The sequence below is a fragment of the Triticum aestivum genome, chromosome 3B (genome assembly GCF_018294505.1).
Source record: "Triticum aestivum cultivar Chinese Spring chromosome 3B, IWGSC CS RefSeq v2.1, whole genome shotgun sequence".
Taxonomy (NCBI): Eukaryota; Viridiplantae; Streptophyta; class Magnoliopsida; order Poales; family Poaceae; genus Triticum; species Triticum aestivum.
In genome coordinates this window covers 411463548-411486612 of record NC_057801.1, presented here as the reverse complement: position 1 = coordinate 411486612, position 23065 = coordinate 411463548, and the positions used below count along the sequence as shown (strand labels likewise).

The following is a 23065-nucleotide window of genomic DNA, read 5'->3' as shown; positions in this document are numbered from 1 at the left end:
TCTTTCACAGAGTCTAAGTGGTAAGCTCTGCAAACAACAGACTGATCAGTCGGCTCACCATAGAATGGCTCAGACTTCTTGAAGGTGACATCCATACTTACAAACATGCGTTTCCCAGAGGGACTCCAACACTTATACCCCTGCTGACTAGAGGAATAACCCATAAAAACACATTTCATTGCCTGTGGGCCCAATTTCCCAACAGATGGTCTATCATCCCGAACAAAACAAGTACTGCCAAATAACTTTAGGAGGGACGACAAACTTATCTTTTCCAAACAACAACTCACTTGGGGATTTCATACCTAGTATCCTGGAAGGTGTTCGGTTGATCAAGTATGTGGGTGGCATGACTCCTTCACTCCACAAGAACTTGGGCACAGTCATCGTGTACATGAGCGAGCGAGCTACTTACAAAACATGAAGATTCTTTCGCTCTGCCACACCGTTTTGGGGAGGCGGTATCAGGACATGTTTCATGAAGAATACCTTGGTCAGACAAGAAGCCCCCAAAGGTGTTGTTCACATACTCCGTGCCATATTCAATCTTGATCACCTGCACGTGAAACTGATTCTTCACATCGGCGTGGAAGTTCTAAAAACAGCTAAGCACCTCATCCTTGTGACATATCAAATAAATCCAAGTCATAACAGTTGATAAAGGTAACAAAATATTTCATTCCATTCATCGACATCAGACATCCGAATGAATAAGCGTAAATCTTGTGTGTTTAGCATATTCGCAAGTGTCACATGTCAACTTGCCTTGCCTATTCTACACATAACATCTGGAAATATTCTACTCATCTTATCAAAGATACATGTCCCATCCTACAATAATGGATCATCGTCCGCTTCTCCTTGTCCTCCATGGTCGCAACACACACCAAGCTGCACCCCCTGGTCCACATACCAGAGCCCCCTATGCCTGGTGCCAATCTCAGCCGTCTGGCTCATCTGGCTCTCCTGAATCAAATAACCGAACTTGTCTAGAGTCACACACCAGTCTATTTGATCAATCAGAGCCCTCAAAGAGACCAAATAGACAGGAAAAGCTGACACACGTAAAACCGAGGATAAGGAGATGGTTGAAGTGCACTTTACTGCACCAACCCCTACGACCGGGCTATTTTGTACCATCGGCAATTTGTGTAGTGCCCTTGTGAGCAGGAGGATGCTTATTGTAAGACTCAAAACACATAGAATTTATCCGCAACATGCTTAGATGCTCCAGAGTCTAGAACCCATTTTGAATCATTCTCACTAGTAGCAAGAGATGCCTTTTCAGCATTACCTTCATTAGTGGAGGCCCAGTGAGCAAAGTCTCCATAGGCCCATTGTCCTCTTCAACTGCCATGTGTGCCCTCTGACCCCTGAGTTTCCTGAGTATCCACCTCTGCCCATAATAGTCTGATCCCTTGAGTTCCCCGAGTATCCACCTCCGCCTCTAGCAGTCCTGCCTCTGCTACTCCCCCCTCTGTTATATTCCCTGCCTCTGCCACGAGTTGGACAGTCCCCACTTTAGGTGACCTACTTCCCCAGGTGCGCTTAGTGACTCCAAATGCTGAAGCCGGCACAACTCCAAGTTTGCTTGCTCAAGAGATAGCCGTGCCTCCTCTTTAGTCATCGCTGCAATAGCCTCATCAATAGTAGGCAAGAGAGTTTGGTGCAGCAGGGATGCCTTCCTGACATCAAAGCAACCTTTGAGCCCCTCCAAAAGTTCCACCACACGCCTGCGTGCCATCCACTTGTGTCCTGACTCGATGCAAGCCACATCATAGAGTTCCAGAGGATCGCAGTTATCCTGGTCTGCTTACAAAGCCCGCAGCTCTGCCACATATGATATCACTGATCTTCCCATCAATCTGAGCAATGAGCATGGCATTGCCCTTGCCAGAGTACTGGGTGGACAGAGTCTTCCGTATGAGAGCGTCCAACGGAGGGCACCATCGAGTTCAACGACCACCCAATAAGCATAGAGTTGATGACCTTCCACCTCTTTCCCTTCGCACTAGTCTTGTCTACTGGTTCTTCAACAGTACCCAACAAGTAGTGCCCATCAAGCTCCTTCTGCTCCACAACCAGCAATGCCCTCCGAGCCCAGCTCAGATAACTGGTAGCCACCTCAGGCTTGATGTCCGTGGGCGACAACTCAGATCTTCTGAGCCGCTTCCTGTCAAGGAACGATGGTCCCAAAGTTCGAGCCTGTGAGGAACAGAGTGGGCTTCTCGACAGACTCAGCAAGGCCTTTTGGTTCACTCATTTTCTTGACCAGCTACACACAGCAGCAGCAACGCCTCCGCAGTAGTTCCAGCAGCAGCCTCAGTGCTTCCTCCTCTTCCCTTTCAATCAGTAGCAGTAGAAGCAAATCAGCAGCAGCACATCACTTCAGCACTTCTCCTTCCTCTCGCGCAGCAGCTAATCAGGACGCCTCAGGCAAGGCTGGGGCTTCAGGCGGGAAACAGATTATGGGCGGGAACCAGAGTTCTGGGCGCCAACAGTTACGAGTAGGGGGAGAGAGATCGAACTAGTTCCAGTTTTCTCCCACCCCCACCTTTGACGTGAGCTTCTCCCCCTCTTCCTCAGTCCTCTCCGGCAGCTTCCCCCCTCCTTTCCTCCTTTCAGGCAGATCTTCCCCCTCCTCTCCGGCAGATCTCCTCCTCTTCTCTGTTATGTTATGTAGCATGCTAGTTGTCCAGCTATGCTCCTCTGCTTGTGCCTTCTATGTTATGCAGCTAGCCAACTATGCTCCTTTGCTTAGTGCTCTGCTCACTATCTCACAACCAGCAGCAACTGCAAGGTGTGTATGCCTAGCTGCTACCAAATTCTACTCTATTTTGCTGCTTAGAACTCTCTAAGGCGTCTGCCTTGTCTTATGCCTTAGCGCTTAGGCCGTGAGGCGCCCCCCAGCGCCTTGCCTCGCCTTACCGCCTTAAAAACATTGGCGTCTCCTCAGGTCCCGCTGTCGCCGGCATCTGATACCATGTTAAGTCGACGGAGAGACGTACCCGTGGCTCTGCATATGGCAGCTCGGGGTGAATCGTTGTGTGTGGCGGCTAAGGGAGAAGTGATGAACTGGTGGATTTTTGCTCTTTTTATGTCTTTTTAATTTCTTGCAGTCCATTGTGTTTCTAGCTCTTATTATTGCTCTCACCAAAATATTTTCAAATTGAAGGTACTTCTTTTAAATGGATCACATGATAGAGAAACTATTGGGCTGTCTGCTTCTGGCTTTGTGACTGCAATTACGGATTCTCTAAATCGGACATATGGTGATCCTGACAAAAGTCTAAAGTATCATGTAAGTTTGGTGACAATGCTTTTAAAAATAATTCATCGTATGACGATTGTAATTGAGCGTAATGCTATTTGATACGTAGTTATTGAGCATGCAAGCATTCTGTTCTGAATGTGGATATTAATTCTTAATGCTATAGTGGATAATATTTCCCTGCATAATTTTTTTATTGTTATGTGCAGCCCAAAGACTATGTTAATGCCATATTGGTTCCTGAAGGAGGCCAAATTCCTTTAGATGTTGAACATTTGGCATCTAAAAGAATTTTTCATGTGGTATGTAGTTCTATTCTATTGGCTATCAATGGTGCTTATTGATATTTTTTTACAGAATTACCGTGTTAAGTAGGATTTCTTCCCTATTTGCATTCTAAATTAACAACCTTGTGAATGAAGGCACCAACTAGTTAGAGCACCTACAGCCGGGCGCCCAAACCCGCCTCAAACGCCCAGGCGGATGGCCCGGTCAGTGACCGGTCACAAAAATGCGATCCAGATGGGCTCCTTAAACAAGCCTCAAATACCCGGGCTGACCGACACCCCTCAGATCCAGCCCAAATATGGGGCGGATATGTGTTGAGTTCTACGGTAGGGTGCGTCGACTGCAAATTAAGAATTTCCTACACGCAGAACAACCAGGAACATGCTACGGGAATGGATCACAGATCGTTACCACTAGACGCGCAGTGCCGTGCAGCGGAAGAAGAGTTGGGGCAGCGCGTCCGTATGGTTCGTCTCCTCATTGTCCGATCTCCCTCGAACACCCGGTCGTCGGATCCCTCGTACAGGTTCGCCGGAGCGAGCAAGTGCACAGCCTCTAACAGTATCCGCGCGTGCAGGAGGAACGTCGTGCGACGGACTGCTAGGTCCGATCACACAACCGATGGCGAGTGGAGGTGGCTATTCGCAACACATGCAAACCCTAGTCGCGGTGCCGAAGCGATCAACCGCATGAGTGTGCCGCACCTCCACTTTATATAGGCGTCCGTCGCGGGCTCAACACTTGGGCCTCGCACAAACCCTAAAGCCCACAAGTCTACTCGGCCACAATCCGAATACAGCTCGGATCACATCCGACCAGTGTCCTCGAATTCGACCTCGTAGGTTCCTTCCCTTAAGCGCGCGACCCCTTAGGTTCAAGTCAGTTTGGTCGCAGTTCGGATCACCTCCAAACTGCACGGTTGGTAGCGGCCTCTAGCAAGGCATGCCGAACACCAAGCAGACCATGAAGCTGGTTAGGCGAACCTATACATCATACTTCTGTTCTCTTTGCCACACGATATATGTTGTCGGGCTCAAGGCGAGTCTGTCATCCTTGTGGTAGCCCGACCTCTTTCTCGTTCCAGTGATGCCGACCACTATCCGGATTATCTCATAATCCTTGTCGCATGGCCATGCTTATCCTGGTCGGACCACACAAGGGCCCCAGAGTATATCTCTCCTAATCGGAGGGGCAAATCCCATCTTGCTCGACCATGTCTCGCAGCATGGGTCTGGACAAGCCTGAAACCTACCTTTGTAACTACCCAGTTACGGAGTAGCGTTTGGTCGGCCCAAAGCAGGTCTGTCACCATCCCAAGTACATGCGCTAGCTCAGGTCTTAGGACATAGAACGTATGTTGTACTAGAGACTCACAAATGACATCGTTGCGTCTCATAGTTGGGTCTGTCTGACTCGGACCTTATCTCGACTCGGATCCGACTATGTCGAATCCGACCAGATCCTTCCAAGTGCATATTATCCGGTTAGCATCCAATGCTTCATGGCTAGTGAGACCAAGCCATCGACCGTGTCATATGCTAGTCTAGTCGGCTGCGCGTCCACACAGCCCTTTTGACTAGGGACCTTTTAGGACAGTCATCATACAATGCATAGTCCCACAAACAAGTCACGTACTTGCTGATACACATCATTGATAATGTCCAAAGACTATCTTTATTCATAAACATATAGGAAATATCATCATACATGATATGCCTCTAGGGCATATCTCCAACAGTCTCCCACTTGCACTAGAGTCAATCAAGTAGACATCGAATGCCCATAGCTCTAACGTGCCCCTCATGCTTGGGTTGTGGGAGCGGCTTAGTCAACGGATCTGCAACATTTGCATCCGTGTGAATCTTGCATAATTCTACATCACCATTCTTTACGATCTTTCGTATCAGGTGATATTTCCGATCTATGTGTCTGACCTTGTGGTGATTCCTCGGCTCCTTGGCTTGTGCGATGGCACCAGAATTATCACAATAAAGGTCGAACGGTTTCACCGAGGCTGGGAAAATACCAAGATCATCCAGAAAATGCCGGATCCAAACACCTTCCTTTGCAGCTTCACAAGCCGCAATGTATTCGGCTTCTGTGGTAGAATCGGCCACCGTATCCTGCTTGGAACTCATCCAGTGCACTGCCCCTCCGTTCAGGGCGTACACAAATCCGGACTGCGATCGACAATCATCTCTGTCGGTTTGGAAACTAGCATCGGCGTAACCCCTTACGATGAGCTCTTCCTCACCTCCATAAACTAGGAACATCTATTTAGTCCTTTTCAGTTAATTCAAAATAGTCTTTACCGCTGCCCAGTGACTCTCACCTGGGTTGGCCTGGTATCTGCTTGTTAGGCTTATTGCAAAAGCAACATCAGGCCTTGTACATATCATGGCATACATGATGGATCCGATTGCCGAGGCATACGGAATCCTACTCATCCTGCTTCGCTCATCAGATGTCGAAGGACTCTGAGTCTCGCTTAGCCTTATACCATGTGAGAGTGGCAAGAACCCTTTCTTCGCCTCACTCATGTTGAACCGCTTCAACACTTTATCTATGTACGTGCTCTGGCTTAAGCCGAGCAGCCTCCTCGATCTATCTCTATAGATCTTAATGCCTAAAATATACACTGCGTCACCAAGGTCTTTCATCGAAAACTTGCCATTCAATGACTCCTTGACCGAGTTCAGCATCGAAACATCGTTCCCGATCAGTATTATGTCCTTCACATACAAGATCAAAAACACTATCGAGCTCCCACTTAACTTCTTGTATAAACAAGAGTCCTCTTTGCTTTTGATGAAACCGAGACCAGTGACGGCCTCATCAAAACGAATGTTCCAACTCCGAGATGCTTGCCTCAAGCCATAAATGGATCTCTTGAGCTTGCATACCTTACTAGTGCTAGTCGGATCGACAAAACCCTCGGGCTGTATCATATACACGTCCTCGGTTAAATTTCCGTGAAGGAAAGCCGTTTTGACATCCATCTGCCATATCTCGTAATCAAAATATGCAGCTATAGCTAGTACGATCCTCACCGATTTCAGCATCGCTACCGGCGAGTAAGTCTCGTCGTAGTCAATTCCTTGAACTTGTCCATAACCTTTAGCGACAAGCCGAGCCTTGTGGATCTGAACATTTCCATCCACATCGGTTTTCTTCTTAAAGACCCATTTGCAACCAATGGCAGTTACGCCAGGTGGCGGATCAACCAAGTCCCAGACTTGATTCTCATCCATGGACTTTAACTCGGATCACATGGCCTCCAGCCATGCCTCGGAATCTGGGCTCACCATTGCTTCCGCATATGTGGCCGGCTCGTCGCTTTCTAGCAACAATACATTGCACACTCTGCGCAATCTTTCCGACCTCCGTGGTTCCGGTGCCGCTTCCACTACGGGTTCCCTGACTGACTCCGGTATGATCTATCACCAGCCGAGCCGTCCTCGAGTGGTCCTCGAATTTCTTCGAGTCGAACCGTCCTCCCACTGGCCTCCCGATTGAGAAACTCTTTCTCAAGGAAAACCCCGTTTCGAGCAACAAATACTTTGTTCTCCTCCCGGTTGTAGAAGCTATATCCCAAGGTTTCCCTCGGATATCCCATGAATATGCATTTATCCGACTTGGGTGTAAGCTTGTCTGACATAAGTCGCTTGACAAATGCTTCACAACCCCAAATCTTTAGAAAAGACAAACTGGGACTCTTCCCGGTCCACATCTCATGTGGTGTCTTGTCTACAGATTTTGATGGTACCCTGTTAAGTGCGAAAGCTGCAGTTTCTAGAGCGTATCCCCAGAATGACAAGGGTAAATCCGATTTGCTCATCATTGACCGGACCATGTCCAACAAGGTCCTATTCCTCCATTCCGACACGCCGTTTCTCTGTGGCGTACCCGGAGGTGTGAGTTGAGGTACTATACCTCGGCTTTTCAGATGATCATCAAACTCCTGGCTCATGTACTCACCTCCACGATCTGATCGCAGAAGCTTTATAGTCTTGCCAAGCTGATCTCAACCTCGTTTTGAAACTCTTTGAACTTTTCAAAAGTTTCCAACTTGTGCCTCATCAAATAGATATATCCTTATCTACTCAAGTCGTCGGTAAAAGTCACGAAGTACTGATAGCCACCTCTGGCAGTTGTGCTCATTGGACCACACACATCACTGTGTATAAGCTCCAACAGCTCGGACGCCCTCTCGCAACTCTTTGCGAAAGGAGACTTAGTCATCTTGCCGAGCAAGCATGATTCACATGTCTCGAACGACCCGAAGTCGGACGAAGTTAGGAGCCCATCATCATGGAGCTTCTTCATGCGTTTCAGACTAATGTGTCCAAGCCGGCAATGCCAGAAGTATGTCGGATTTATCTCATTAGGCTTATGCCTCTTGACATTCACGTTATAGACCGGTTTTTGTTCTAGATTCAATATAAATAGCCCATCAACAATGGGTGCATAGCCGTGGAACATACCACTCAAATATATTGAACAACCATTGTCCTTTAAATTGAATTCATAACCTTGACTCATAAAACATGAGGCAGAAATAATGTTCCGACTAAGTGCGGGAATGTAATAACAATTATTCAATTCCATAATGAATCCGGAAGGAAGCTGGAGCTGCATCATGCCGACCTCCAACGCAGCAACTCTTGCTTTGTTGCCGACCCTGATGTCAATCTCCCCTTGTGCCACACGCCTAGTTCTTACCAGCCCCTGCATCGAGTTGCAAATATGAACAACCGATCCGGTATCAAATACCCAAGAGCTACTAGGTATGTCAGCAAGGTAAATGTCTATAACATATGCAACAAGTGTACCTTTGCCCGAAGAAGCATTTCCGGCCTTCTTGCCATGCTCTGCAAGCCACTTGCTGCAGTTCCTCTTCCAGTGACCAGTTTCCTTGCAATGATAGCAAAAGGTCTTCGAGTCCGGTCCAGACTTCGGCGCAGCGGCGGAGGTTACCGTCTCCGTGCCATTTGCCTTAGCCTTTTTCTTGGACCAACTCTTCTTGAACTTAGCCGATTTCTGCACCATCAACACTTGATGCGTGCCTTCCTTAATATCCTGCTCTGCCACTTTGAGCATCCCATGCAATTCAGTGAGCTTCTTATCCATGCCATGCATATGATAGTTCGATATGAATGTCCCATAGCTGGGCGGAAGAGAACCCAGAACAACATCAGTCGCCAGCTCATCCAAGAGCGGGAAGCCCAAACGATCCAAAGCTTGCACATATCCGATCATCTTGATCACATGTGGGCTCAGTGGATCACCTTCCTTCAGCTTGCAATCCATCAAGGATCGCCAGGCGTTGAACCTTTCGGTCCTAGCTTGTATCTGAAACATGCTCTTGAGACTCTCGATCATATCGTAAGCCTCAACATTTACGAAATGCTGTTGCAAATCGGGCTCCATACAAGCCAGCATCAGACAACAGATCTTCGTTGATTCATCAACGAGTTTCTGGTAAGCATTCTTAGTTGTGGCATTAGCATTATTGGCAGGTTCCTCTGGAAGTGGATCCTCTAGAACATGTTCCTTTTTATCGTGCTTGAGAACAATTCTCAGATTTCTATACCAGGTGATAAAGTTTGTTCCATTCAGTTTATCCTTTTCCAGAGTTGATTTCAATGCAAAGTTGGGTTGAACAGGTGGTGCCATTGATCTACAACAGAAATATGCAATCACTAAGCAATGTGTTTATGTAGAGCAATTCAGGCCTTAAATATAAATACCCCCACTGAAGTTGGCATCCCTCCGCAAACTCTCAGTGATTCAGGATCCGACTAGCACATGCGACTAGTGAGCTTTAACATCACTGCTAGACAACATGCCTATCCGGTAAGCAACTCCTTGCTAATCGTATCTCTATACGACTCCTGTCAGTCGGGAAGGTATCTCATACCCCGGCCCCCAACCTTCTCTGCCACAAGGCCCAAAACCGTTTTGATAGCCTTGTCAAGTTAACCTGATGCAATGCATGTCCGTGTCCGACACGAACCCTTCAGTTCAAGGACACCCAGCAGCACCCCAATTTTATGAGCCCACTACTAGACGTACTTGACGTGCAAAGGTGCAACATCGGGGATGTCAATTCGCTTGATATTCATGAGGGATCTTTCTACCATTCTAACATGCATAGAAACAAAGAAGCATAACAATCACAAATAAACACATATTGTGAAATAGTATGGCTCCTTCATGGACGTTCTTCCAGGTCGGCTCCGACTCCGATGACCATCTAGGAACTTCATCTTGTTTGTCACGCCGGGACGCCAAGCCACCAACCTGATCTCTATTATCCAACTACTACTACTAGTAATGAATTTTACATAGAGTCACAAGTCGACACGCAGGTCGTTATACATTATAATGACAACACTTTGGCTCCTGCCGGCTGACAAACATGGCACGCAGGCCATGTCTAAATTACACACATGCATCACATACACATGAGCCATACTATTCACATAAAACCCTGCAAAATAAAGTTATGCACAGAATCGTATTCTACCGGTTTGAGTGATCGTGTACGAAATACAAGGCGCTACGCACACGGCGGTCCCGCTAGCCGGTTAGCCGGCGGGGTTTGAAAGGGCAGCACCCCTCGCGGGTGCGGGCAGCGCCCGACGTTTTCGGAAATCACAGATCACATCTGAACTCTGATCACGCCGAATTTTCTGATCTGACCGATCTTATCGATCATCGCGAGTCCGATTCGGGTTCACGTTTCACTATTAACCCCGATGGCGGATACCGACCGGTAGGGGTAGGTTGTGTCACGACCTTATCGACTCCGATCATCAGAAAACATAGCCTCTTAAATCCCCATGTGCAATTGATCTCATCAACCGTGCACATAGCCGATCTCATCAAGGACAACAGATCTCATCAGCTGCCTCAACATATCTAATATGCATACAATCTGAATCCAAATCCTATAGCAGAGGCTCTGATACCACTGTTGAGTTCTACGGTAGGGTGCGGCGACTGCAAATTAAGAATTTCCTACGCGCATAACAACCAGGAACATGCTACGGGAATGGATCGCAGATCATTACCACTAGATGCGCAGTGCCGTGCAGCGGAAGAAGAGTTGGGGCAGCGCGTCCGTGTGGTTTGTCTCCTCCTTGTCCGATCTCCCTCGAACACCCGGTCGTCGGATCCCTCGTACAGGTTCGTCGGAGCGGTGCAAGTGCACCGCCTCTAACGGTATCCGCACGTGCAGGGGGAACGTCGTGCGGCGGACTGCTAGGTCCGATCACACAACCAGTGGCGAGTGGAGGTGGCTATTCGCAACACATGCAAACCCTAGTTGCGATGCCGAAGCGATCAACCGCATGAGTGTGCCGCACCTCCACTTTATATAGGCGTCCGTCGTAGGCTCAACACTTGGGCCTCGCACAGACCCTAAAGCCCACAAGTCTACTCGGCCACAATCCGAATACAACTCGGATCACATCCGACCAGTGTCCTCGGATCCGACCTTGTAGGTTCCTTCCCTTAAGCGCGCGACCCCTTAGGTTCAAGTCGGCTTGGTCGCAGTTCGGATCACCTCCGAACTGCACGGTTGGTAGCGGCCTCTAGCAAGGCATGCCGAACACCAAGCAGACCATGAAACTGGTTAGGTGAACCTGTACATCATACTTCTGTTCCTTTTGCCACGCGATATATGTTGTCGGGCTCAAGGCGAGTCTGTCATCCTTGTGGTAGCCCGACCTCTTTCTCGTTCCAGTGATGCTGACCACTATCCGTATTATCTCATAATCCTTGTCGCATGGCCATGCTTATCTTGGTCGGATCACACGAGGGGCCCAGAGTATATCTCTCCTAACCGGAGGGGCAAATCCCATCTTGCTCGACCATGTCTCGCAGCATGGGTCTGGACAAGCCTGAAACCTACCTTTGTAACTACCCAGTTACGGAGTAGCGTTTGGTCGGCCCAAAGCAGGTCTGTCACCATCCCGAGTACATGCGCCAGCTCAGGTCTTAGGACATAGAACGTATGTTGTACTAGAGACTCACAGATGACATATCGCTGCATCTCATAGTTGGGTCTGTCCAACTCGGACCTTATCTCGACTCGGATCCGACATCGGATCCGACCAGATCCTTCCGAGCGCATATTATCCGGTTAGCATCCAATGCTTCATGGCTAGTGAGACCAAGCCATCGACCGTGTCATATGCTAGTCTAGTCGGTTGCGCATCCACACAGCCCTTTCGACTAGGGACCTTTTAGGACAATTATCATACAATGCATAGTCCCACAAACAAGTCATGTACTTGCTGATACACATCATTGATAATGTCCAAGGACTATCTTTATTCATAAACATATAGGAAATATCATCATACATGATTGCCTCTAGGGCATATCTCCAACAATATGGGGGCGCTCGGGCGCGTTCGCCACGTCAGACCCGACAGCCGTACCCCACCATAATTTGCACCAAACCCTTCCTCTTCCTCCTGCCTCCCTCCTATATTTCCCGTGCCCGAGCCCTCGCCGTCCGCCATCCTTGCTCCCCATCCTCATCGCCGGTCCCAATCCACCGCCTGAGATGTCGTCCAGCCCGTCCCAGAGCGCCGTGACAGAGACTGCGTTCGCCTTGTCTGTCGGCGTCCCGTCCTTGGCTTTGTCGTGCAAGCCGGAGATCATCACCCGGAAGATGCGGCGTCGCCTGCAGCGAGAGAGGGAAGTGGCGGCGGTGGCGCAGGGAGATGCGGACATGGACGAGCAGCCGTCGCCCCCGCCCGGAACCCCGCACCCCATCCATTCGTCCGCCAACGTGGATTGCGTCGTCGGACCACGTTGGGACAGAGGAGGATCCGATAGCTAGTTAGGGGCATTCTGGAGAGCTTTCTGCCCACGTAGATGTCGGCGGTGGACGTAATCACTCATCGCAGCTCGTTCGGGCACGGATGAGCACGGGCACTGGCGGCTCTCGGGCTGCCCACAACCTGTTTGACGGAATGACACAACAAGAGTCGGTATGTTTTTGTTGCTCTTGTCCAATTAACTTTGCATATGGCATGTTCAGTGTTTTGCATAGACCACTAGTTCATTTCAGCCATGATGAATGCTTGCAAACCATGATCATTTAGGAGGTGTTCCTGTCGGACATGACCAATGACAATCAAGGTCCGACCTAAATGGAGTATGAATTGGGGGGCACCTCATTTGAAGTTGGGACAACATCCGATCCCAATCCGAGCAAGACGAAGGGAAAGATGGCGAAGGCAAGAGGTCCGGCATTCTCAACTTTTGAGGACATCTTGTTGGTCAAAGATTGGTTGGCCACAACGATGGATCCAATTTGCGGCACCGAGCAAAAGGGGAACAAGTATTGGGAGAAGATTTGGATGGAGTATCACGAACAAAAGGAATATGTGGAGCCGCATCCTATCATGACCAACCGCAATATGGCATCTCTCCAACATCGATGGGGGATCATTCAAGGGGAAGTGAACAGTACGTCAGCTACTACTCACAAGTGACCAAACGCCCTCAAAGTGGGATGGGAGTGGCAACTCACGTAAGCTCAATTGCTTCATTTCGTCATCATTTGTATATGCTTCTTGTGTTTGCATTCTCGTGCTCATACATATGTTGTTTGATAGACGCTGGTGGCGGCCACTTTGTATCATGAAACGGAGAAGCCGTTTGCTTTTAGCCATTGTTGGATCATATTGAAAGGAGTGCCAAGAAGGACACAACTTGTGGCCGATCTCAAGGCCGGCAAGAAGAGGAATGATGGCTCAAGCTCCCACCAATCTATTGGGTTGGCCGATGAAGAGGACGATATTGTCGTCGAGAATGGGAGAGCCACCGTGCCAAGGATAAGCGACAAGTCATGGGAAACAAGTGGGAGAAGGCAAGGGCCTCCCGTGATGCCGCGGCTACAAAAATGTCCTCCACATGGGCGGGCATTTTTTCAGCGAGGGAGAACAAGAAAGAGCAGAGGTACAAGCTCATGTTGGATGCGCAAAAGGAGAAGATGGATGGGGACCGGAAGAGGACGGAGAAGAAGCTGGAAATTGAGAGGGAGAAGATCGAGTTGGAGAAGCAAGAGGCGGCGATCAAATGGGAGCTCGAGAAGGTCAAGACATTTGGAGAGATTGAGGTTGAGAAGGAGAGGTTGCAACTCGCATGGGACGCGGAGGATGCGAAGATCATGTTGGCGGACGAAACCCTCTTGGATGAGCATGCAAAGAAGTTGCTTGTGGAGCAGAAGTTCAACGAGCCTAGGGAGTACGAGGCGGCGAGGATGGCTGCGGCAATAACGGAGCATGCGGCAAGGATGCAGGCGGAGCAGGACGCAAGGATGGCCTCGGAGCAGGCGGCATGGTTGGCGTCCGGCGAGTGATCCGGCCAACAAGCGAGGCATCCGTCACGCTCAGACATTGATTTCATTTTGGCATGTGTTGAACTATGACTTGCTTTGCTTTGTTTTGGACTGTTGAATTCGGACAATTTGTATCGTATGATTGACGTGCATGGATTGCATGGATTTGAGGCTCCGCATTTGAGGTATGTGGATATGCGGCAGCCCATATGAGGGGCTGGCGGGCGCTGTCCGCGGCCGCGGCCGCGGGTGTATAGGGGGCCGGATTTGCCCAGTCCGGCTGTAGATGCTCTTATATTCCTTAAAGCTTGTCTTCTTTGACTGCTGACCTGGATAAGTGCATGGATGAACCGATGGGCATATGAACCCACTTTGGAACCTGTTGGTACACTAGTTTTTAATTTGTTTCCATGCTGCTTGGGATTTTCATCGCACAATCCAGTTGCACCTATAGATCTTCATCCCCATTATGTAAAACAGAATCTAGATCAGATTATAAGTTCATTGTTGCTTAAATGATGGTAATTGATGCAGATTTTACACTGTTTCCTGTTGCAGCTTTTTTAGATAAACCTGGTTAAACAAGCTTACTTTAGAATCACAACATTACAAACTTGACTGATGTAATAGTCCCCTTAGACCTTACCGTAATCATGACTGATGTTGATGCCTAATTCTCTACTTGCTGCTTTGTCTTGGATCCTTGACCTGTATGGCATTAGTCACAAGCTTCTGTAGTCACTATGCTTTTACTAACATCAGTCGTTTCGATGTACGTATGTTGCAGTTAACCGTGAAATCTGTACGCGACACGAAGGTGGGTGTCATTTTTGATCCACAGTCTTTAATCCAAGCTCTGACCGGTCTGATATCCGAGCACATGGATGCACGCCTTGCGGAACCTGACCCTCTAACTGAAAACGTGACGTCTGTATGCTGAATCTCTGAAGGATGCACTTTCAGGTACATAGTATGCCAGTCCTATTCTTATCATGTTAGTGGTCCTACTTCAGATAGTGCTGCAGGTTTGCACCAAAATGACACGGTTGAAAGGAAAACCTAAAATGCATAAGAGTAGGTTCTAGTCTCCCTCTCGAAAGAACCGTCATTCATTTCAGTTCTGGTGAATAGTGATGCTTCCAGACGATTCCAGTGCCTGCTTCGGTTGCCAGTTCTACTTCCTATGTGGCACTACTGTGGGAAAGCCAATAGGGCAAGCTGATTAAAACATCTAAATATGTGACACTGTGGGAAAGCCAATAGGGCAAGCTGATTAAAACATCTAAATATGTGACACTTATGGCAGTCTCAGTGCATTTGTATCTAATTAAGTTATAGCTAGGTACTACTCCCTCCGTCCCAAATTAAGTGACTCAACTTTTTACTAACTTTGTACTAAGGTTAGTACAAAGTCGAGTGACTTATTTTAGGACGGAGGAAGTATATAACTGTCCTGGTGGCTTGTATCTTTGTGTTGTATCTAAAATTGTTTAATTGAGCATGTCGTTTATGATCTACTCCTTTCGTCCCATAATATAAGAACGCTTTTGACACTACACTAGTGTCAAAAACGTTCTTATATTATGGGACAGAGGGGGTACTTGGCATTTTAACCACGTGGCCTTTTTGTGGCATGTGACAAGCATTCCATGTTGGGAGAAGCTTGCATGAAAAAAGAAAGAGACTAGCACATGCAAAGTGGATAAATGCACGAGCATATATACATGGAACTGGGTTGATAGCCGTTGCCACCGTATAAAAGGAAGTAAGGACATAAAACAGTCAGTTATCCGAATAATCATTCTTGTGCACGACACTCGGTGCGCACGGAGTCTGGGCCGCTGGTCTGCATCCCATCCACTAAGGTGTATAATCTGCGATACCCTATTTGGCGCTGTATTGCTGTAACCTGTGGTTCCCTCTGGTTTTGTAAAGCTTCCAGAGGCTTTTGGCCGGTTTTATCTTTGTTTTTGCCAGGTTTTTGTACTGTTTTTCATTATTATATGTTTTGTTTTCAAATTTCATTTTTTTTCAAATTCATGGACTTTTTTCAAATCGTAACAAATTTCAATATCACAAACCTTTTCATTTTTGTGAACTTTTTTCAAATTTGTGAACTTTTTTTCTGGATTTGCAGTCCTTTTTGAATACATGAACATTTTTGCATTTTGTTAATTATTTCAAATTCACGAACTTCTTTTGAATTTGTGTTATTTTGAATTCATGAACTTTTTGTGAATTTTGTGAACAATTTTCAAATTCGCAAACTTTTTCAAAATAAAAAAGTGATCCTTTTCTTTACCCAGACGGCAGACCAACCCTGTAGGAAAATACAAGCCAAATAAACTACCTGAGCAAGCGGGCGAGCGAGTGTGGCGGAGCGAGCGATCAATTATTATTGTGCAGACAAAGTGTGAGCGCTGTCGCGCAAAGTAGCGGGACCTACTATTTGACGTGTTTTGCGTCAAACAGAGACACGCGCACAAGGGCGAGGGTGTTGGGCCGGCCCAATAGAGGCTGCCGTGAGCAGGCACTGTAAACAGCTTTGACACTGTAGCCGCTGAAATCCGAATTTTTTTTTATGCGCTCATCTGGGTTTGATCTGTGGATCTCATGTACCTGTGCGAGCCTTGCTAGCCAAGGGGGCTACGAGCAACTCCAATGAGGCGACCTATTTCGTTCGTCCGTGTCCGTTTGGATCGCATGGACAAAAGTAGCGGTCCAATGCGCCGACCCAAATGGACGCGCGTCCGTTTTTCGTTCGCGGGCAATCCATTTCAGGCCCAATTTTGAGTTGCGTCGGTGTGAACACGAGACGGACGCACGTGCGCGCCTACTCCTTCCCCCGGGCCCGCCTATAGGTGGCAGCCACCATCATTTTCCCCCATTTTCCCTAAAAACGCTCCCGCCCATGCGCGCCCCGACACCCAACCAGCCATGGAGGACGCCATCGACCTCGACGCCGCCGCCGGCCTTGCCTCCCTCGCCTCGCCGGCGTCGTTGCCCCCTCTGGGAAAGGCAAGCCTCGTGTCCCGCGCAAGACCGCCGCGGCGGCCAAGCCGAAGAAGGTGCTGACGCTCAAACAGTGGGCAAGGAAGTCGGCTAAGAGGAAGGGCCGGAGGCATGCTGCGGACGCGAGGGATGAGGCCGCTGTGCAGGTCGCCGCTGTCGCCGCCGCGCAGCAGGAGTTCACCAACGCCCGCATCGCTGCGGCAACGAGGGAGGCGCTCTACATGCTTGGGGTAAACCTAGCCAGCACGGCCTCGTCCAAGCCGCCGTCGCCGCGGCCAGCACCAGCTCATCGGCGTTTCCTCGGATGGTGATGCCCGACTCACCCCGCGCATCGGCTTGCAACCCGGTCCCCGGCTTCCACGTCTACCCGCAGGCCTCCCGCCTCTCCGGGGAGTGCTCACCCCGCGCATCGGCTTGCAACCCGGTCGTGCCTTCCACGCCCGCGCCCATCGACCTCAACGCCACCCCGGTGGTTGGTGGCTCGTCGTCCGGCGGCACGAGGAAACGCGCGCAACAGGCGCCGGCCGGCGGTCTCCCGGACGCCCGTAACCTGTTCGAGGAAATGTCGTCCGCCGTCGACGAGGACTACATGCAACACCTCATCTTCGAGGGTGGTGCGCCGGGCGATGGCTACGATCTCGAGGTGCTGGCTACGATCCCGAGGACGAAGAGAAGTTCAAGGCACAATATGCCGCGCTCAAGGCACGTGGGGGGAAGGGCGCCGTGGAGGATGTTGGGGAGGGCGAGCCGGCACGGCCGCGGGGGAAGACCAACTCCAAGAAGGAGGACAAGCGAGATGCGGCCACCAATGCCTTGATCGCAAGCGTGGACGACATGATGAATAAGAAGGACCCAAGAGAGAAGGAGCGTCGACGTTTCAAGGCGGAGCAAATGGATGCTTTCATGGAGATCCAAAGGAGGAGGCTTGATCTTGACGCCGAGAAGCAAGCCAAGATGTTCGAGCTCGAGGCGGAGAAGCAAGCCAAGATGCTAGAGATCGAGGCCGCCAACACCAAGACAAAGGCGAAAGAAAGTGGCTCTTGCAAGCATGATGACCTAGGTGGAGATCATGAAGGTGGATCTCAATGCCTTGTCGCCAAGGAAGAGGCCGTGGTTCGAGAAGATGCAGGCCGACATGCTCAAGTTGAACGACGAGTGATCTATGGCGTCGAGGGGCCATCTTTTTTGTATGCCGGCAGGTGTGCCGGCATGACCACGGGAGCCGCGATGGCGTGGTCGAACTCAAGTCCCACCATTTTTGTGTGCTGGCATGTGTGCCGGCCGGCTGGCGAGTGCGCCAACATGAACTGTGGTGCTTTCTGAGGCCGGCATTGTATGCCGGCGCTGACATGGTGCCGGCATGAGACATGAACACTGGCATGATCGGCCGCGGGCCTTTTTTGTTTAAGAGTTGAATGCGGACATGAAATGGGTCGGCCGTTGGGCGCATTACCGACCCAAATGCAAAACTGGGCGGACGGCCGACGGACGGCCGACCCAAGCGGACAAAAAGCGGATAAATGCGCCGTCCGTTTGGGTTGCCCCATTGGAGTTGCTCTAATGGCCGAACTTGACTATGTACTAACGCGTGACTAAAAAGTAAAGAAAGCAGAAAATCTAAAACATTTTAAATTTCAAACACAAACATTTTTGAAAAAGGAATATTTTTAGAAACACGAATACTTTCAAAATCCGTGAACAAAATTTAGAAAACTCAATTTTTTTTGAAAAAACAGAATTTTATTAAATCTTCGACAAGGATTGAAATTCTGACCAAGATTTGAAAACATGAATAGATTTAAGAAATAATAACATTTTTTTAAAAGTAAGACATTTTTTCAAACCCAAAGAAAATTTGAAAATGCGAACATTTTTTTGAATTTTCAAACGAATTTGAAAACATGAACATTTTTTGAATACATTTTACCAGGAACAAATTTTCCAATTTCTGCACATTATTCGAATATATGAACAAATTTAAGAAAATTTTACAATTTTTTGGCAAAAGTGAACAGTTTTTAAATCTTGTGAACAAATTTATACATGTGAACAATTTTTTGGAAACACAAACTTTTTTTGAATTTTGCAAACAATTTTTTAACATGAATTTTTTTGGTTCGTGTAAAAAAGTTTAAAACAAATATGGATATTTAACTAAAACGTGAACACTTTTTAAATTATGTGATCATATTTTGAAAAAACTCAAACATTTTCGGAAAAGATGAACATTTCTATGAACATTGTTATGAAACGGGAACATTTTCTGAAACTAATAACAAAAATTGAAAGCGTGAACAACTTTTGGAAAAGGGCACATTTTTTTAAAACTTGATTTGCTTTGAAACTCCACAAATAAAATTGAAAACACGAACATTTATTGAAATTTGTGACAATTTTTTAAAATGGCAACATTTTTGGAAACATGATGCACACGTGAACTTTGTTTGAATCCTCCTAGACAAATTTGGAAACATGGACAATTTTTGGAAACGTGAACATTTTTAAATTTGCAAACAATTTATGAAAAATATGAATATTTAAAAATTTGAAAAGGGAAAAATGTAAGCAAAAAACAAAAAATGAGAGAAAAGCAAAAAAAAGATACATGAAAGAAGAAAATTGAAAAAGAAACAGCAACAGGAAAAGAACCGGTTCAGGAACCTTCTAGAAGGTTTCCAAAACCGGAAAAACCGTCTGGGAATCTCCTAAAATCGGGATAGCCGAAATGATTAACAGGCCGACCCAGATCGCGGCGCTAGCTCGGGAAGCTTGTGCGAATCCTTGACAACTTGACGCAACATGCGTCATATAGGGTTGAGATGCATACTACCATGTAAGTTGTAATTCTCCCATATTTATGAAAAAGTCAGTAGGAGCCTTTCCTACTGTCATGGGCTTTCAAAAAAAAAAAAACTTGACGCAACGTGTGTCATATAGGGTTTTCCCGAAGTAGCCCCTAGAGGCGTTCTCCTATAATCTTGTGTATAAGCCGTTCCCAGCCAATTGTGCCCAATTATATTGGCTCGACGTAACTCCCGGCCTGGCCCACAATCCTTTTTTTTAACATGGGCACTTTATTGATCAATTGACAACATTATAAAGAATCTCTCGGATGCAATGTGGAGCAGAATGAAAAACACACATACTAACAGAATTTTACATGACTTTGCTTACACATGAGCCATTACATTGAAGTGCCGACGAATATGCTTGAAGACCATTGAGATGAAGACGCCAGTCGCAACAACCGAACCAATAAGGATCCATCTTGAATTGGCGAGTTCAATTGTTGCACTAATGACAAGCAATCCATGGTGAAGATAACATCAAAAAATTGTTCATCACGCTCCAGAAAGACAATTCTTCAAATGGCCAATGCGTCCATCATTTCAGGTTCCAAAACACCATGAATAGGTTCAGTACAGGCAGCCACACAGCGGCTGTCGTGGTCCTTGTCAATGACCTCAACACGTCAGCGACTAAGATCCAAAAAGACCAAATTACTTATAGTACTACAACAGGATGGTAGAGATGCTGCAGAATCATATAAACATAAGCCTCGACCTTCTTCACTGTACATCAAGGATGAGGAGCATCCGAATTTTTCTTGGCATAAGTGCACGCCTCCCAGATATGCCAAAATGTCACCATAAGAATAATGGCCTTCTGACCTGAGAATCTGGGCAGAAAATCGCATAGCCAAAGCTTAGGAAACAAAAAGTTATAATGCCGCAAGCTGATGCTCAAGACATTTTTACTATCTCCCAAACTTTTATCGCATACGGGCTCTACATATTCTAGCCTTGCACAAAAACAACAAAAATCTGAAGTAACCAAGGTATGTGTCATTGGAAGATTCATTTGATATTCCCAATCTGGTTTTAACCCTCTAATTGACACCTTCCGGACAACCACGACCAAAGAACAATGAGGTTTTGTCTTTGTTGATCAACTGACCAGACCCATTACAATAAAGGTTTAGGGTAGATTCCAAAGCATCCACACTATACATCTCACTTCTTGCAAAGAAGATGCCAGCGAAAAGGAGATGTGAGATGGGTGGACTAGAGCGACCATTCCTAATACCATGTAGCTAGCGGCAATTCTCCTTCTGAACTAATAGACTTGACAGACCTTAAGTGCACAAAAGAAACATGTAGGGGTTAACTGGGTCTCCTTAACGAATCGCCCTCGAGGGAACAATCGGAGCAGTAAGCTCACCATTGAATCTGACATTGGTCACACACCTCATCACCGAGCTGATCCATATCAGAGCAAAGACAAGCTTGGAGAGGCAACCATGAAGATAACTCCACTCAACACAATCATATGCCTCCATCATACAAATATTCATGGCAAAGAAAAGTTGTTTTGCTTGTTGACGCCTTATAGTATGTAGGGAGTCATAAGAAATTAGGGCATTATCAGTGCTCAATCCGCCAGGCACAAAAGCACTTTGAAACTCCGAGATGACAACATGCAAAAGCAACTTCAGACAGTTAGCCAAAACTTTGGAGGCAGTTTTGTAAAGCACATTGCATATACTTATAGGTCTAAAATTTCAGATGCTCTAGTCGTGCAACTTTAGTAATTGTCACAATGAAAGAGTCATAGAAACCTTCAAGGATAAGCCCAATCGCGACTCAATGTCCCTCTCTTCCAAGAAGCTTCTAACAACATGACAGATTTCCTCCCAATAAAAGAGAGCTTGGAAACCATTCGGACCTGGGGATTTTGTTGGACCCATATGAAAAAGAGCAACCTTGATCTCCTTATCAGTATAAGGGTTGCACAAGTTGTCATTCATCTCATGTGAAGCGATGAGGAATAGCATCAAGAGTTACATCAATAACACCACAAGAGCAGCCTTGATCTCCTTTTCAGTATAAGGCTTGCACAAGTTATCATTGATCCCATGTGAAACTTTGTGGAATAGCTGTGACGCCCCCGATTCAATTGTACACTAATCATGCACGCAAACGTGTACGATCAAGATCAGGGACTCACGGGAAGATATCACAACACAACTCTAAAAACATAAATAAGTCATACAAGCATCATAATACAAGCCAGGGGCCTCGAGGGCTCGAATACAAGTGCTCGATCATAGACGAGTCAGCGGAAGCAACAATATCTGAGTACAGACATAAGTTAAACAAGTTTGCCTTAAGAAGGCTAGCACAAACTGGGATACAGATCAAAAGAGGCGCAGGCCTCCTGCCTGGGATCCTCCTAAACTACTCCTGGTCGTCGTTAGCAGGCTGCACGTAGTAGTAGGCACCTCCGGTGTAGTAGGAGTCGTCGTCGACGGTGGCGTCTGGCTCCTGGGCTCCAGCATCTGGTTGCGCCAACCAGGTAGAAGGGAAAGGGGGAAAAGGAGGAGAAAAGCAACCGTGAGTACTCATCTAAAGTACTCGCAAGCAAGGAGCTACACTACATATGCATGGGTATATGTGTAAAGGGCCATATCAGTGGACTGAACTGCAGAATGCCAGAATAAGAGGGGGATAGCTAATCCTGTCGAAGACTGCGCTTCTGGCAGCCTCCGCCTTGTAGCAAGTAGAAGAGAGTAGACTGAAGTCCTCCAAGTAGCATCACATAGCATAATCCTACCCGGCGATCCCCTCCTCGTCGCCCTGTTAGAGAGCGATCACCTGGTTGTATCTGGCACTTGGAAGGGTGTGTTTTATTAAGTATCCGGTTCTAGTTGTCATAAGGTCAAGGTACAACTCCAAGTCGTCCTGTTACCGAAGATCATGGCTATTCGAATAGATTAACTTCCCTGCAGGGGTGCACCACATAACCCAACACGCTCGATCCCATTTGGCCGGACACACTTTCCTGGGTCATGCCCGGCCTCGGAAGATCAACACGTCGCAACCCCATCTAGGCCTAACAGAGAGGTCAGCACGCCGGTCTAACTCCTATGGTGCAGGGGTCTGGGCCCATCGCCCATTGCACACCTGCACGTTGCGTGGGCGGCCGAAAACAGAACTAGCCCCCTTAATACAAGAGCAGGCTTACGTTCCAATCCGGCGCGTGCCGCTCAGTCGCTAACGTCTAGAAGGCTTCGGCTGATACCACGACGTCGGGTGCCCATATCTTTCCCACGTAGTTGGTTAGTGCGTATA

At 47.6% G+C, this 23065-nt stretch overlaps 1 protein-coding gene across 3 annotated transcripts in view; it reads left to right on the top strand.

Moving 5' to 3' along the window:
- Positions 1–15535, top strand: part of LOC123070111 (uncharacterized protein YNL011C) — a 37431-nt gene extending 21896 nt beyond the window's left edge. The window contains exons 11-14 of one of the 3 annotated variants that reach the window (XR_006433388.1): positions 3176–3301; positions 3481–3573; positions 12682–13112; positions 14710–15535. Coding sequence is in view for 1 of the 3 variants with exons in the window: in XM_044493134.1 (XP_044349069.1) it covers positions 3176–3301; positions 3481–3573; positions 14710–14862 (372 nt within the window). In the remaining 2 variants the exon portion in view is untranslated. Of the gene's footprint in view, positions 1–3175; positions 3302–3480; positions 3574–12681; positions 13113–13197 lie in introns of all 3 variants that reach the window. The other 2 variants (XR_006433387.1, XM_044493134.1) reach the window with 2 other exon arrangements.
- Positions 15536–23065: the final 7530 nt, after the last annotated feature.